General features: G+C 39.7%; 1 protein-coding gene across 8 annotated transcripts in view; it reads left to right on the forward strand.

Moving 5' to 3' along the window:
* Positions 1–17,934, forward strand: part of USP6NL (USP6 N-terminal like) — a 217,159-nt gene that overhangs the window by 172,565 nt on the left and 26,660 nt on the right. For all 8 annotated transcript variants that reach the window (XM_055427518.2, XM_055427464.2, XM_055427492.2 and 5 more), the window contains 2 exons: positions 8,400–8,480; positions 15,282–15,389. In XM_055427518.2, the coding sequence (XP_055283493.1) occupies positions 8,400–8,480; positions 15,282–15,389 (189 nt within the window). The remainder of the gene's footprint in view (positions 1–8,399; positions 8,481–15,281; positions 15,390–17,934) is intronic.

Raw genomic sequence — 17,934 nt, forward strand, 5'->3', positions numbered from 1 at the left:
TACCTTCCTCTGCAATTTTCTGGAAGAGTTTGAGTAGGATAGGTGTTAGCTCTTCTCTAAATTGTCGGTAGAATTCAGCTGTGAAGCCGTCTGGTCCTGGGCTTTTGTTTGCTGGAAGATTTTTGATTACAGTTTCTATTTCTGTGCTTGTGATGAACCTGTTAAGATTTTCTGTTTCTTCCTGGTTCGGTTTTGGAAGGTTATACTTTTCTAAAAATTCATCCATTTCTTCCAAGTTGTCCATTTTATTGTCACATGGTTGCTGATAGTATTCTCTAATGATCCTTTGTGTGTCTTTGTTGTCTGTTGTGATCTCTCCATTTTCATTTTTAGTTTTGGTGATTTGATTCTTCTCCCTTTTTTTGTTGATGAGTCTGGCTAATGGTTTTTCTATTTTATTTGTCTTCTCAAAAAACCAGCTTTTAGCTTTGTTATTTTTACTATAGTCTCCTTTGTTTCTTTTTCTGCCATAATTTTTATGATTTACTCCTGCCCTAATTTTTATAATTTCTTTTCTTCTACTAACCCTGGGGTTCTTCATTTCTTCTTTTTCTAATTGCTTTAGGTATAAAGTTAGGTTACTTATTTGATTTTTCTCTTGTTTCTTGAGGTAAGCTTATATTGTCTTGTCCTTCAGAACCCCTTCTTCTTTCCTCCCTGGCCACCCTTTCTTGGTTTCCTCTGCTTGTTCCTTCTCTCTTCATCTTTATTGTTTCTACTATGCCCCGGGGCTCAGGCCTGGAACTTCTCTGTTCAAGTACATCTGTGAGCAAGCTCCCCGTCTCAGCCAGTGGCAGCTGCACCCGTCCAATTTGCCGTCTAAAATCTCCCGAGTTGTCTTTGATGTCCTCTCTCACCCCACACCACGTCTGTTAGCTCGGCTCACCATGAATTCAGTCCGATGACTTCTCAGCATCTCCTCTTCTGCCGCCTGGTTCACTAGCACCTCTCCTGGAGCTGCCAGCTCCCTGCTTCTGCCAGTGCACCGCCCCTTCTCCCCATGGTCTGTCTGCTCACTGGAAGAGTAAGAGGGATCATGTCACTTCGGAGGGGAATGTGATGCCGACCCCCCATCTCATCCACAGTAAAGGGAAGGTCCTCAGAGCTACGCATGACTGGTTTCTCTCTCGCCACTCCTCCTGTCTCTTGCTCTCCTGCAGGCCTCAGTGCCCCCTGACTTGCCTGTCAGGTCCCTCTCCAAAACCCCCCAACCCCCAAGAATTACCAGACTGGGAGCTCCTCCCCGATACAAGTTAGCTACCCTGTCCATTCTTTATTTCTCTCTTAGCGCTAACACTGTCCAAGTTACTCAACATTTTACTTACATCTGTATTTTGTCTGTTTCCACACTAGGAGGTAATCTCACTGAAGGGGGATTCCTCTGCTTTGTTCACTGTTGCAGCCACAGAACCCAGAGCAGGGCACGTAGTGTGTGCTCAATAAATGGTGGCTGAGTGAATGACCAGGTGAACATAAGGATGTGTTCTGCCATGAAACGCGGAGTTAAAGTCTGGCGGAGCTTGTCCTTTCGAATGTGACAGCGTGCTTTATTTGAGAAATTAGAAAAGAGTTGGAAGGTGTCTTTCAACAAAATATGTCCGTATTTGGGAGAATAAAAATCTGGCAACCCATTACAATACTGACTTTTCTCTCCAGTGCCTCCTCTCTTCCCCTTTCAAAATGATTTCCTGGTCCGAAAAATTCAGACATATAGAAATCAGTAGTATAGATGATTCAAAAAATGTGACAGTAAAGGAAAGAAGAAATAAGAGGCAAAACGTTGCAGAGGATACATGCTTGATGAAGGTTGTTTTTTTTTTTTTTTTTATAAGAGACTTGCCTGTACAGTAAAAGACCTCTTTACCCAATGGAATTCAAGTTACAATTAATGGATTGTTTAAAGAGTTTAATATACTAGGAAACCACTAAGAAATGACATGCATACCTTAACAGTTTAACACAAGACTGTTTTATATTCCCTGTCAATCTGTCACTGGGAGAGGGAGTTCTGAGGCTGCTGATTGAGATTCCGTTCTACCCTCCATAAACTGAGCTCACATTGTGTGACCCGCCTTTCACAGCTTTGGTTTCTTCAAAGTGGGATGAGAACTCTAGACACATGAAAAGCAGTCTGAGGCTGGAAACTTTTTCGTTTATCCGGATTTCCCCCAATTTTTTTGGTTTCATCTTAGTCCACGTGTTCTTCAGTGACTGCCTAGACCAAATGTTCAAGGTCTGCCATTTCTAGGAAACTAGTAAAAATTTCTGCCTATATTGCTGCATTGAAAAAATCAGTGGAAATGATAGCCTGGTGGAAGCTATAAGTGTTTATTAGTCTTCACAAAGCATCCACTTGCAGTGTGAACTTCCTGCCTGCCATTTGAAAAGACTTGTACACTGATGCTTAGTAAAGTCTCAGGGCTTTAGTTCCAGCTTTGTGGGGGTGGTTTTTTTTTTTTTTTTTTTTTAACATAAGGCAATTCTCTGTTGAAAATAGGGGTAGTTGAAATCAGGCCTTCATAAGAGGATTGATGTTGGTATTTGCAGAGTGCTTCGGATTCCCACAAACAGGCACATTAACAAACAAACACACTTATTATATTTACTCTGCAGAGACCACTGTTAATAATGGATTATATTGTTTCTTTGAGCTTATTGATGCTTTTAATAAGGAGGAAAGGATATGTAAAACTATGAATTTTCCTGGATTCAGCTATTCGTTTTTGCAGTGTGATATTTTGCATAGCTTAATGGAATATTGGAGCCTATTCAGATTTTTTAAATTATATCTTAATTTTATGTGCTGTGAAATCTTACTCAAAATAAATGACTTTTCAATGCCATTCTTCTGTCAAAATACACGTCTACTTCTTGCACTCCTTATCCTCTCCTGACCTCTGCTGGTGAGGTCGAGGAGTGTGTGGAGTGGCTCAGCCGTCTTCAGTCACACACTCTAATATTCAAACACACATCTGAAGACTTGAACTTCTGTAAAGTTCTAAGATTTCTTATTCTAGAAGAGAAGACTGTTTAATATTCATCCATGCATTGTGTATGTGGTTAGCCTTTACTGTCTAGGTTATTGATCATGTTAGGAGCAGGAGGAGTGTTGGACCCAATACAGGCTTACTCCATACTGGGTGGGTGATGTTAAGTACTTCCTATTCAACTGGTCCTGCATGGGCTTAAAGTATAGTAGAATTTTCTTGTGCTGGGGTCTCCTGTGTGATTTTAAAAACTGCAATGATGAGCACATCTAGTAGCCATTCCCCCTGAAAAAGTACCCCTGTTTCTTTAAAGAAATGGATGATCTAGGTCTAGGATAGAAAAAGTATCAAGTGAACCTGAGTTAATTTGTGCCAGATCAGGCATGTCTAAAGGATCCACTTGAAGAGGGGAAATCTACAACTAGGTAAGAGGCAGTCCAACCAAATTTGGGACGACTTGAACCTCAAAAGGAATAATGATGATGATAACGGATTATAGCACAATGAATGAATAAAATAGTTCTTTGCACCATCTTCAGTTCAGTTGCTCAGTCGTGTCCGACTCTTTGTGACCCCATGGACTGCAGCACACCAGGCCTCCCTGTCCATCACCAGCTCCCAGAGTCTACTCAAACTTGTGTCCGTTGAGTCAGTGATGCCATCCAACTATCTCATCCTCTGTTGTCCCCTTCTCCTGCCTTCAATCTTTCCCAGTGTCAGGGTCTTTTCAGTTGAGTCAGTTCTTCACATCAGTTGGCCAATATTGGAATTTCAGCTTCAACATCAGTCCTTCCAATGAATATTCAGGACTGATTTCCTTTAGGATGGACTGGTTGGATCTCCTTGCAGCCCAAGGGACTCTCAAGAGTCTTCTCCAACACCACAGTTCAAAAGCATCAATTCTGTGGCACTCGGCTTTCTTTATAGTCCACCTCTCACATCCATACATGACTACTGGAGAAACCATAGCCTTGACTAGACTATCTATATACCATAGTGATATTAAAAATTGGGAGGGACTCAGGAGGGAAAACATTTTAATAGAAAAATATCAGTTAGTAATATAGAAAGAAGGAGAGGGAAAAGAACCCACAAAAATGGTAAAAAAAGAAATTTACCACACACACATGAAAAAGGTAAAAAACCATTTTATCACCGTCAGAATCAGAATTGATTCAGGCAGAAATCATGGTGGATGAGAAGACCACTGAGTAGAGTGGTTAAGGAGCAGGATGTCCACATTATCTTAAAGTGCACCATTCAGATTATATATTAGTTACAAAAGGGAATGTCTCTGTTAACAGAGAAGTTGGGCAAGTACCACTTAACCAAGGCATCAAAAGTTACATCACAGATAATGGTACAGATTAGCACGAGCTGTCAGTGGGTGCCGTAAGGACACAAAATCTGTTACGTAGTATTCCCACCAAAATCTCAGGGAAACAATTAGACAAAGTCAGATAGTGCAGACCAGACCCTTGAAAAATCGACATCATGAAAGACAAAGGCCAGGAGACTGTTCTAGAGTAAAGGGAACTCAGGAGATGTCTTCTCTCCACCCCACCTAAAGAAACACAGCTTTACAGACACTTTTGAGACTAGTGGGGAGTTTGGTGTATGGATGGTTTATTATCAAATAATGAACCAACTTTAAGTTTCTTGAAGGAGTGTGATAGTGGTGCTATGATTATGTAGGATAATGTGTCTTAGGTAAATATTTGAAGTATTCATGATGTCTGTGATTTTCTAATAGATCAGCCCCCCAATAAAAAAGCACCCCAATATAAATAGATTAAATCTGGCAAAATGTTAGTAATTGATGGGTTTTGCTGAAGCATATATAAGTATATGGTGTATTCGTCTCCCAACTTTCTGCAGGTTTTAAATGTTTCAGTAAAAATTAGAGAAAGTAAGATGTCGGTGTATAAAATCAACAGTTATTTAATAGCAGTTTTGTATAGATTCCTAACAGAGGCATGAAAATACATTGTGTGTTGGGAATGACAGATAGTTCAAGCTGACCAGGTCATCAAAGTAGCAGAAAACTAGAAGGTGAGTTTGTGTCATCCTGTGTTGGAGCCATCTGTGTAGGCATTTGAGCTTTATTTGTAGATGATGGGTAGTCGTTGAAGGATTTTTTAAACCAGGACTCACTTAAAAGGTCACAGCAGTGTGGAGGCTGGCTTGAGGCCACTCAGGGCTGCCTGTGAGTTCTTGCCCTTGTCTAGGGATGAGCATTGCCCCACTCCCACCTCCCGGAACAGGCAGAGGACGTGATGGATGCAGGAGACATGGGCGGGACCAGCAGAGTGCAGTTTGGGTCTAGAAGGAAGATAAATGGAAGACTGAAAAGCCAAGCTTTTAGGTTGATTGACTTAGTGGCTGGTGGTACTGTTAATTCCCAGTAGGGAAGGGAAGGGTAGTAGCACCATATTTAGGGAAGTCCTTTTGGATGTGTGGAGTTTGAACTGTCTGCTGAACTTCTAGGTGCTGTTCTACCTTGCTGCTCTTGTTCTAGTGTCTTGGTGTCAGTGAGTCCACGGCAAGCCTGTTTTTCTGGAGCATTTAAGTTCATACTTGTCACATGTGTTTTCAGAATAAATTCTGGAGTTGCTAAGTTGTAGCATCTTTGCTGATAAAAGTATATTTTATCCACTTATTACAGATTCATGAGTGCATTCAAATCCGGTGTAGTTGATCTGACAGCGTTGCGGAGTTAACACTTAAGCCTGATGGAATACCAATGTATATTTTATACTGGTGTATAATTTTAAAATCTTACAGCCTGGAAGCTTTACCCAAAGTTTTTCCTTTTTTTGCTGTAGGGGAAAGAAAAGCATACTTAATAGTTCTTAAAGTTGTGCATGTGTGTTTCTCGCTTGCATGTAAGAATGTGAAGCATTTAAAATAATCTCTGTGTATATATGATGAGCATTAGAATACAAAAATGTGCCTTTTTAAAAAAAGGATAGCTGTTTCTTAGAGTGAGTTATTGACAATTTAATAGTCATAAAAAGGAAAGATAGCGGGAGACCTGCTAGATCTCAGCAGGGTTTTTTCCTGGCAAAGTATATGTTATTATGCTCTTGGGTTGGCTTGAATTATTTGGTGCTTTCCTGTTGGTGGAGAAAGGGATTGAGCTTTAAGGAAGTCAGGGGAGGAAGTGCAGAACAATAAAGTGACTGAATGGCTCCTTAGATCAGTCTTAATTTTTCACAGCTTGGCCTTCTCTGAAGTCACATTTAGCAGAAACATTAATTAGATTTCCGTGCCCTGCTGAGGTTTAAAATTAAACATATTTCTGGAACCATCTGTAGCATTTTATCACTAATAATATAATGAAGAATATGCTTAATCTTTTGAAAAATTAGAATCATAACAGAGTATCTTTTGCTCACAAGTGATTGTCTTTGGTTATGAAAAACCCATCAAAATTTTTAGAAGAGTAAAGAAGTAATTAAAAATTTTAAGGATATAATCCACCCCCACTCCCCCCACTGCAAAAAAAAAATTGCATCAGAGTATTCTGATTGGTGAGAATCTTTTCCAAATTCAAGGTTTTCTTTGGGATTTTATGCTTCTCTTGCATCTAAAAATATTGATGGTGGGCCTGTGCCATCTGCCTATTTGGGGCTGGATTTGTCCAAGAGCTGAGATTCCCCCAAGGAGAGCCAGGACTGGGTGGAGACAAGGGCCTCGGATGTGGCAGCCCAGTGCACAGGTCCTGGGGCCAGACAGCCTGGCTTTGACCTAACCAGAGGGGAACGTGGAGAAGTCGGTTGGCTCCTTTGGGCCTCTGTCTCCTTATTTGTAAAGTGAGGAGGATTATGCCTACTTCATAGGGGTGTAGTGAGCATACATTTTTGAGCATAAAATGTCCCTTTAGAACTGTTCTTTCCTGTGTGGTCTTCTGTTTCCTTCACTGTTTAGATGCGCTTAATACACTTACAGAGGCCTTCGGGGAAGAACATGCTGTCATTGAGGAGAATTAACGAAACAGCAGCAGCTCACTTGCTCCAAGGAATTCTGGTGTCTTGTTCTCACGAAAGCGTGATCACTAGGTGTGGACCCTGCGGCTCTTTTCCAGGCAGTGAGAGGCCACAGGCACCTTGGCCTTCATGGAGGGAGGTGTCGCTAGGAAAGGAGGTCAGGTGCTCAGCAGCGGGGGCCGCCTGGGCTGAGGGAGAGGGACTCACTTCCCCGTTGCGGCCCACCCGCATGTGCTTTCTGAGTGTAGGCTGGGCCCACAAAGGGCAGGAACAGAGGGCTGTACACCCAGGTCTTTTTTTCTGAATGTACCAATCAGGTAAGTCACTCTACCACCATGAGAGTTAATAAGAGATTGGAGGGCAGGCTGGAGGACTTAGGAAAAAAATCCCTTCTTCTGGAAACCAGAGTGAGGGAGAAGCTTTTTCTTTACCATCTCCCCCCTTCCTTTAACCCCCTCCACCCCATTCCCAGCTTTGCCCAGAATCTTAATTTAGTGACTGTGTTCAGCCTCAGCTCTGGAAGCGTCCTTTTTTAGCCCCTGTGGTGCTGCATTGTCTGAGAAGTGTATCTGTACACACGTCTTGGAATTTTTCACTTGATAAAAACCCTAACAGTCTTCCAGCTCTTCACTCAGGCGCGCCTTCTCTGCCATCCTGGGTGGGTGTCATTGCTCCCTCCACAGGATTTGAGTCGCCCTCTCTGCCTCTAGGCCCAGCACTGCATGTTCCATGTCAGTTGCCCTTGAGCAAATGGTGAACTTTCCCAAGGATAGCAACAGTTACTTACTTTGTAGTTTTCACTAGCATAATGCTAGTTATGTTATGATCTCCCAGTAATATCCAGTTCTCCTTTACAAAAAGCACCTTTGTCACTGAAAGAATTAAAATGCCACAATTTAGTTAAATGTTAAAGAAGAGAATGGAATTTTGAAGTTGTGTTTTTTGTTGCTTCATAAAGATATTTCAAAATATTTTAAAATTTCCTTTTGGCTTAACTTTGTAAAATACCAAGTGCTTAGTCGTTCAATCATGTCTGATTCTTTGTGACCCCATGGACTGTAGCCCGCCAGGTTCTTCTGTCCACGGGGATTCTCCAGGCAAGAATACTGGAGTGGGTTGCCATGACCTTCTCCAGGGAAAATATCCAGAGTTAGATTAATTTGAAATGTTAGAAAATCTGAGTGACTCCTCTCTCATTACCTGTCTCTCCTGTGTGTTTTAACTTAAGCAAGAGTACTATTGATACAGCAGTAATCAAGTGTCCAACTATTTTTTAAAAAGTTAAGATATTTGCTGTCCAATGTTGCATAACTTTTTTTGTAGTTGTTTTTTCAGCAGCATTTTCCTTGACATTTTTTTGGTAATCTGTAAGTAAAAGAAGTCTGAAACAAACAATAACAATGAATTTCAATTTTATTTTTAGCAAAAGCACCTGGAAATTGAAAGAACTACTAAATGGTTGAAAATGCTAAAAGGATGGGAAAAATACAAGAACACTGAAAAGGTAATTAAAGTATTACTTCCTTATGAAACTATGCAAATTCAATGTGGATTTTCCCAGTAAAATTTCCTCTCTCATTATGTTACATGCATATTCTTAAATTTTTTTTTTTAATTTTAATTTAATTGAGTGAGTGAAGTGAAAGTCACTCAGTTGTGTCCGACTCTTAGCAACCCCATGGAAAGTCAATGGAATTCTCCAGATCAGAATACTGGAGTGGGTAGCCTTTCCCTTCCCTAGGGGATCTTCTCAATCCAGGGATCAAGCCAGGTCTCCTGCATTGTGAATTCTTTATCAGCTGAACCATAGGGAAGCTCAAGAATACCAGAGTGGGTATCCTATCCATTCTCCAGTGGATCTTCCCAACCCAGGAATCGGGTCTCCTGCATTGTAAGCAAATTTTTTACCAGCTGAGTTATCAGGGAAACTCCTGAGTACAATGCCTTAAATTAGGAGTCTCTGTGCTGTCACAGAATACCCAGTTTAGACTGGTTGCAGGAATTGAGAGGACATGGTGGACAGCCCAGAGATCGGCAGGCTTTCAGGGGTCACGAAATTCGGCTGCTTAGTTACATCGCTGCTTGTGATTTCGTTTCTTTCCATCTCCCTCCTCTGCCTTCTGTGGATGTCAGCTTCCGGCTGAATGTGGCTTCCCTTTGGGGTCAGGATTATTGCAGTCACTCCAGGTTTGGTATCCATTTGTCTTCCTGCTCAGAAGGAGAGAAGTTTTGTTATGAGAAGTGTTCGTGAACAGGAGTACGTCCTTGTCCTAAAGCATCTAGCATATCTCCCTTCTAAATCTTTTTGCCCAGCATTGAGTTTGGGCTGTTCTAAATCAGTTTTTTAAAAATGCATACATCTATTAATATTCCTACTTATCTCATCAGAAAAGTCTTTAAATGTTGTTAAGTTGTGAAGTTCCTAGTAGTCGAAATTTTCCAAAATTCTAACTTTTGCTTGAAAGGGCAAAAGTTATCAGTGGCAAAAATACTGTCAGGTATTTTCTTTAAGGGCTTCCCAGGTGGTTCAGTGGTAAAGAATCTGCCTGCCAATGCCAGAGACCCTAGTTTGTTCCCTGGATTGGGAAAATCCCTTGGAGAAGGAAATGGTAACCCACTCCAGGGAAATCCCTTGGAAAGAGGAGCCTGGTGGGCTACAGTCCATGGGGTCACAAACAAGTTGGACATGACTCAGAGACTAAACAATGAGAACAAATTTTCATTAAAGTAACAGGCTTACTTCATTTATTTATTTATTTTTTTACTTCATTTATTTTTGAACACACAAGTCTTGACAACACTGTTAGTCAGTCATTTTTTCAGATTAGTGTGCCTGACAAAAGATCACAGTTCAGTTTCATAAATGCTCTTACTTGAGGCTGGCACTGTGTTCTGTGTGTCCTACCTCATGACCCAGAATATTAATAAGATGTGTGTTCAGGGTTGAGTGAAGTTAATAGTTTCCACTGCTTCATTAAGGGCATTGCTAGGTGCACTGACCTCTGTTTTAAGCTGTGATCAAAGAACACAGTGACTGCCTGCACAGTGCTTCTCCTGCCTTAGTTTGTGCCAAGGTGCCAGGAGCTTCAGCTTTTATGAGGAGCCATGAACTAAGGTTTTTCTGCTCCCAGTGCCAAAGTCAACGCAGGGAGAGGCCAGTAATGTTTTATTTAGTATCATTAAGAAAATAGTTTGCATGGCCCATGCCTTGAGAACTGCTGACAACTAAGCCTCTGTTTCCTCATCTTTGAAATGGAGATAATAATACCCATTTCAAAGAGATACAGATTTCATGATTTTATGCATGTAAGCCATTAGGCATCGCACCTTACATGTAGCAAGCATTCACTAGCAGTTTTTTGAAGGGAAGTTCAGTTCAGTTCATTCGCTCAGTTGTTTCTGACTCTTTGCGACCCCATGAATCGCAGCACGCCAGGCCTCCCTGTCTATCACCAACTCCTGGAGTCTACCCAAACTCATGTCCATCGAGTCGGTGATGCCATCCAGCCATCTCATCTTCTATTGTCCCCTTCTTCTCCTGCCCCCAGTCCCTCCCAGCATCAGGGTCTTTTCCAGTGAGTCAACTCTTCACATGAGGTGGCCAAAGTATTGCAGTTTCAGCTTTAGCATCAGTCCTTCCAATGAACACCCAGGACTGATCTCCTTTAGGATGGACTGGTTGGATCTCCTTGCAGTCCAAGGGATTCTCGAGTCTTCTCTAACACCACAATTCAAAATCATCAGTTCTTCGGCGCTCAGCTTTCTTCACAGTCCAACTCTCACATCCATACATGACCACTGGCAAAACCATAGCCTTGACTAGATGGACCTTAGTTGGCAAAGTAATGTCTCTGCTTCTTAATATGCTATCTAGGTTGGTCATAACTTTCCTTCCAAGGAGTAAGCGTCTTTTAATTTCATGACTGCAATCACCATCTGTAGTGATTTTGGAGCCCCCAAAATAAAGTCTGACACTGTTTCCCCTGTTTCCCCATCTATTTCCCATGAAGTGATGGGACCAGATGCCATGATCTTAGTTTTCTGAATGCTGAGCTTTAAGCCAACTTTTTCACTCTCCTCTTTTGCTTTCATCAAGAGGCTTTTTAGTTCCTCTTCACTTTCTGCCATAAGGGTGGTGTCATCTGCATATCTGAGGTTATTGATATTTCTCCCAGCAATCTTGATTCCAGCTTGTGCTTCTTTCACAATTAAAAAAAAATTTTTTACGGGAAAAAAGAAATCTTCCATAATTCTACAACTAAACACTGAGTTAACTGTTTATGATTTTTGTCTGTTTCCTCACACTTTTTTCTATGCAATATGTATACATTTTACTATTTACATACATATAAATTGTTGTGTGTCAGCCTTTGCCAACAAGAATTCCAGGGAGCATCAGTTCCTTGGGTTCTAACAGGTATTTTTACATGGAAGCAATGTTGCCTACTGATTAAACAATAGACTACCCCAGATTCAAACCCCAGCTCTGCCATGTTATTAGCCATGTGAGTTGGGGGAAGGTATTTAACCTTTTTTCTGGCTTAGTTTGCTTGTCTGTAAAATGAGGGTAATCACAATACCTCCTTCACTGAGTTGTTTTGAGGATTAAATAAGATAATTCATGCAAAGCAAAAAGAATAGTGTCTGACACTTAATATGTGGTTGGTAATGGCAGAAAGTGAAGAGGAACTCAAAAGCCTCTTGATGAAAGTGAAAGAGGAGAGTGAAAAGGTTGGCTTGAAGCTCAACATTCAGAAAACAAAGATCATGGCATCTGGTCCCATCACTTCATGGGAAATAGATGGAAAAACAGTGGAAACAGTGTCAGACTTTATTTTTTGGGGCTCCAAAATCACTGCAGATGCTGATTGCAGCCATGAAATTAAAAGACGCTTGCTCCTTGAAAGGAAAGTTATGACCAACCTTGATAGTATATTAAAAAGCAGAGACATTACTTTGCCAACCAAGGTCCGTCTAGTCAAGGCAATGGTTTTTCCCGTGGTCATGTATGGATGTGAGAGTTGGACTGTGAAGAAAGCTGATCGCCGAAGAATCGATGCTTTTGAACTTGGTGTTTGAGAAGACTCTTGAGAGTCCCTTATACTGCAAGGAGATCCAACCAGTCCATTCTAAAGGAGATCAATCCTGGGTGTTCATTGGAAGGACTGATGCTGAAGCTGAAACTGCAATACTTTGGCCACCTCATGCGACGAGTTGACTCACTGGAAAAGACTCTGATGCTGGGAAAGGTTGGGGGCGGGAGGAGAAGGGGACGACGGAGAATGAGATGGCTGGATGGCATCACCGACTCTCTGGACATGAGTTTGAGTGTACTCCGGGAGTTGGTGATGGACAGGGAGGCCTGGCGTGCTGTAATTTATGGGGTCGCGGAGAGTCGGACACGACTGAGCGAATGAACTGAACTGAACTGAAGTGTTGCTTATTATTACATGAGAGAGAGGCTCTTCGGTTAAGTCATGTTGGGAAAATTAAAACTGAACAGAGGTAAGCAGATTTCTTTACTACAGGATTCCTCAGCATCTTTAATATGTGGTAGAAATTTTCAAGAGGGAAATTAAATTCTGTGACATTTATTCAGCCTTGAAAATCTTTTTGTCATGGGGTATCTCCCAGGAATAACATCACTTTTATTTTGGAGCATCCTAGATATCCCCACTTAAATTCCATTAGACTGTTACTATTTTATTTTCATCAGAAGTAATTTCATTTCTGGGTTACTAATTTTATGTTGCAAGAAGAATCTTTTCAGAGTAGAATATTGGTCATGATCTCTGTGCTGTGGTTTAACACTGCTTCTCAGACTGACCCAAAGCTGACTACTCCTTCACCTGATATGTCTTTGTGGAAAGATCTTTCAAGTGCTAATTACAGAATCTATCATGATGCATTGTACCTACGCTTTAATACTCAGCTTCAGTCCAATAAAATACTTGTAGAATTACATGACTTTATGTCCTTCTCTAGTATACATATGTCTGTGAAAGTATGTAAGCCTTTGTTAAAATGAGAATTCTACTAGGCTGTTATCCTGACAGCAACTCTGCTAATGTACTTCTCAGTGAGAGAGATTTTAATGGAGCTTTCTTTCATGTATCATTTTAAAGCACTTTCCCACAACTGTAATGAATGCTAGAATTATTTGATGATATATATGGTCCAATCTGGTATGAAGCAGAATGCACCTTCTAAAAGAATTGCTGCTCCCAGTTTATACCCAGTTTTAAATTACATTGAAGTTAAAAAATAGTGTATATTTTTCTTCTCTTCAAAAGGAAAGTATGTTTTCTCTCAACAGAATCCTTACTTATGTGGTAGTAGTACAAAGAAATATCTATAAATGTCTTGAAATAAAAATATATAGATCTGATAGAGAATATTTGTATTTTTACAATATAAGCTTTAATGAAAAAAATTGCCATTAAGGTTGCCTTTGTTTTCACAATGACTACCCCCTATGTACAGTCACACTGGATTTAAAATATAATCTATTAAATGAAGAGATGAAGTTATCTCTGCTGGCAGAGACCATTCTGATTTAACTAGTCGTGATATTATTGTGTCTTAGCTCTATCATAACAGTGTTCCTACAATGGATATATATATATATCGTGTGTTTTTTTTTTTGCCAAATAACTGAATGGACCTTTGTTGGTCAGGTAACTGACAGGCTTGTATTAGCCAACATTTGATTCAACTGATGGGAAAATGGAGACACGATGTCTAGAAATAAATTTCTCAAGTCTGTTTTTAACGATAAGCAAGAGATGGTATGTCCAGATGCCAGGGCTTGCTTATTGTCTGTTTGCTTAGAAGTCCCTTTTGGTGTGTGTCAGTTAAAGGCCAGAAGGAAATAGAATGTGGTTAAGAAGCATGGGGCCTCATGGATGGTTTAAAACTCTCAGATCCAGACTCAGGAGACTTGTGCCTATTTGGATGGAGTCAGTAATTTATAAATAATTGTTGAATACAGAATTGAACAAAAGCAATAAATAATGTCTAAATCTTTGTGAGTGATGCAGTGTAAGAAATGCATGTGGTTCTTACTTTACTCATGGAAAAACATCTGTATAATGGACATGCAAGTATGTCCATCAGAGTTGATCTGTTTACTTGCCATCATTACTTACAGTTTAACATCTTTACTCTGGAAATTCAGGAGAGAATTTGAAATTGCTTTTAGTGGATTATATTCCTTTAAAAAGTTAAGTATATTATAAATTTGAAATGAATATGGGTGATAAACTTTCTTTGGAAAATAATTCTTAAAGTCACTTTAAAAAACCCACATATACTCAGTTTGAAGTTAATGGTGTTAAGTGTTTAGCACATGGGAAATGCTGAAGCAGAATGGAATTTACACACAGTCTTTCTGTACATATTCTTCCAGTTACATCTACCTCCTGAGTTAATGCTTCAGTGTTTCCAGTTACTGTCTGCCAACTTCTCAAATTTGAGACCGTACTGTGTTTATACCAAAGGAACAAAACTGAAATTATGTATGTGATTATCTAATTGAGTCAACCTCACAGTATGCACTGTTTCACAGGAAAAGTCATTCTACAGTGTTAATTATTTAAATTCACAGTTTCTTAAAGCTACATCATGATTTAGTAAAGGCTTCATTTTTAAAAATCTAAGTAGTATAATTGTAGAAGTTAAAGCTCTGCTTATTAGTTCATAGCATTTTGGTTATTCTAATATCTTATTTTCTTAGCCATGCTATTGAAATAATATTATTTTGTTCGTAATGGTAACTATGTACTTACTTTTACCTTGTTCTTGAAGTTTCTGCCATAATTTGTTTCATCACTTCAAGTTCTAAAGTTTCCTTATGACTGGGGGCCACACTGAGTTGTGAGATAGAAGGTTCTGGAGAGACTCCATAAAGACACTTTGACACAAGAGAACTGTTTTGATATTCTGAATCTTGTATGAGGGAAAAGAAGGGAAGTGTGTAACTAGTTAGGCACATCAGTGGGGAATGTGTCAGATGTTCACAACTTTAGAAAGGGCACCGACTGTGCTCTCGTGTGTCTGAAGGCGCACCTTTGCAGTGAATGAAAATGCTAATGTATGGACATACTTGACATCTTTTTACTTGTTTATCCTGTCCTTTCTGTGGATATGTTTCCCTGTTCAGATCTAAAGAGGAGAGGTGAGAGGATCCAAGAGTGTTAAATTTTATCAGTTACCAGGAATCCTTTGAAAAGAGTAACAAAAGTGATTTAAGGGACTAGTCTGAGCTTTGTGTTTGTAACTTTCAATTTATGTTTCTTTCCATAAGTTTCATAGGAGAATTTACAAAGGAATCCCACTCCAGCTCAGAGGAGAAGTCTGGGCACTGCTCCTGGAGATCCCAAAAATGAAGGAAGAGACCAGAGACCTGTACAGTGTGAGTACCAAGAGCCAGCCTGGGGTTTTGAAACCAGCAGTCACGGTTGGGGCATATTCGTAAGGAAAATTAACACCTGGTTGCAGCTATTCATTTGCAATGCAGTATTAATAATAGATTTACAGTGTCACTTTTAGAGGTTTTAGGAAAATAACAGCAGAATTCAGTTTATCCAGCAGCTGCGTATGTATGACTGACTGTTTTCTTCTTTCCCCCAAGATTGTTAACAGCATTTCTAGGTTTTATTATTCGTTAGTAAAAGTGACCAGCAAGACTTGTAAATTGGCCAGTGCATTAAATTTACCTCCTTGTCATCTCAGCTATAGCCTTACTAAACCTAAATTTTATATTAACCTTTGGAAGGAATAAGAAATGTATATCTAAAAATAAATGTTCCTCTGAAAGTATATATATAAATAGAGTAAGTTAGACTAACTGAAATGAAGAAAACTTATAATTTAAACTCAGTATTAATTATAAAAGGAACTTCGGAATGCTCTTTTGTACCTTCCTGTTTATGTATAAGTAAAATTTCATCAAAAATAAGGTACCCATGGTGCATAGGTTTATTTCTGGGCTTTCTATCTTATTCCATTGGTCTGTATTTCTGTTTTTGTGCCAGTACCGTACTGTCTTGATGACTCTGGCTTTCTGGTATAATCTGAAGTCAGGAAGGTTGATTCCTCCAGCTCCATTCTTTCTCAAGACTGCTTTGGCTATTCGGTGTCTTTTGTGTTTCCGTATGAGTTGTGAATTTTTTTGTTCTAGTTCTGTGAAAAATACCATTGGTAATTTGATAGGGATCGCATTAAATCTGTAGATTGAATTTGCTAGTATTGTCATTTTCACAATATTGATTCTCCCTACCCAGGAACATGGATTATCTCTCCATCTGTTTATGTTGTTTTTGATTTCTTTCATTAGTGTCATATAATTTTCTGTGTACAGTTCTTTTGTCTCCTTAGGTAAGTTTATTCCTAGATATTTAATTCATTTTGTTGCAGTGGTGAATTAGATTGATTCCTTAATTTCTGTTTCTGAATTTTCATTGTTAGTATATAGAAGTGCAGGTGATTTCTGTATATTGATTTTGATTCCTGCAACTTTGCTAAATTCACTGCTTAGCTCTAGTAATTTTCTGATACTATCTTTAGGGTTTTCTATGTACAGTATCGTGTCATCTGCAAACAGTGAGAGCTTTACTTATTTTCTGATATGGATTCCTTTTGTTTCTTTTTCTTCTCTGATTGCTGTAACTAGGACATCCAGAACAATGTTGAATATTAGTGGCAAAAGGGGATATATGTATACCTATTGCTGATTCAGGTTGAGGTTTGACAGAAAACAGCAAAATTCTGTAAAGCAATTATCCTTCAATAAAATATAAATAAATTAAAAATTTTTTTTTCATCAGGATGTAAGGTTATAAATATTGGTAAATTTAAGCAGTTACCTTTTATTTTAACAAGACTTTTAAAATTAATTGTTTGGACCCTCCACAGATTATGAATTTATGTCTTGGGATTTTAGAGTTTCAAAATATTTTAAATGGTTGATTAGATAGTGATTTGGCTGGAAAGTTTGTTTGGGTTTTTCTGTAAGATGTTATGGAAATTCAATGAGAATAAAACTACTTTTCCTTCATCTACTAAGATTTTTCTCAAACAGTGATGATGGTGGCGGCTCCTGAGCCGGTGCTCTTACCTGCCGTCTCTCCCATTCTTTTAACTGTATCTTATTGTTATCTGTCTCTCTGGGGTCTTGTGATATGTGTCACAGATGGCAGGGGTCTGGCCACAGTGGCCAACACCCTCACCTGAAGCCTTAGCAAGGCTGAAGAATGGTGTTGGCCAGACCCACAGTGAGGTGGCTAGTTTTTCATCCAGGTGCTTTCCACTGTACTTCTGCCCTCAGGTTTATAGGCCCATTGGATCCTATTTGTTTTAAGTAAGTGTTTATTCTTTATTATTGTGACATTGATGGACTCAGTCTCAGAGATTACCCGAGAAGTTGCTCACCTCCTTTTGTTAAGATAAATATGCTTAATTTCCTGTATTCTGCCCTTAGCTTGTCACCATTCTGGACATAAATAATCTTTCTGTTCTGTTATTTTTTTTACCTGCTTAACTGGGCTTCACTTCTGTCATGAGGTCTTTTTTGTGTCAAGTTTTCTTGTCCTCTAGAATAATTCATATTATAGATGTGTTTGGGTGTTTTTCTCCTTTTCTACTAAATTGTATTTTAAAGCATATTTTATCATGTCTCATCAAGCATTTCCTTTCTGAGGAAGCGGGGGTGAGAAACAGAGGGCCTGTGGGCTGGAGAGGACACAGACACGTGGGGGAAAAGCAGGGCAGTGGATGCCCTGGACTTGGGGCAGACCAGCCTTTCCCTCCACGCGACTCCCAGAACATTAGCAGTTGGGCACTTGTCTTCCTGATGGGGGATCAGAAGAGTGTTTCTCTAGGAATCTGACCAGCCCAAGAAAATAACCCCCAAACTCCTGACTGCAGGGGAGGTCCAGTGAAAGCAGCTGGACCACTCT

The sequence above is a fragment of the Moschus berezovskii genome, chromosome 15, assembly GCF_049115385.1.
Source record: "Moschus berezovskii isolate FMDL1 chromosome 15, NW_MosBer_1.0, whole genome shotgun sequence".
In the NCBI taxonomy this organism is placed as follows: domain Eukaryota; kingdom Metazoa; phylum Chordata; class Mammalia; order Artiodactyla; family Moschidae; genus Moschus; species Moschus berezovskii.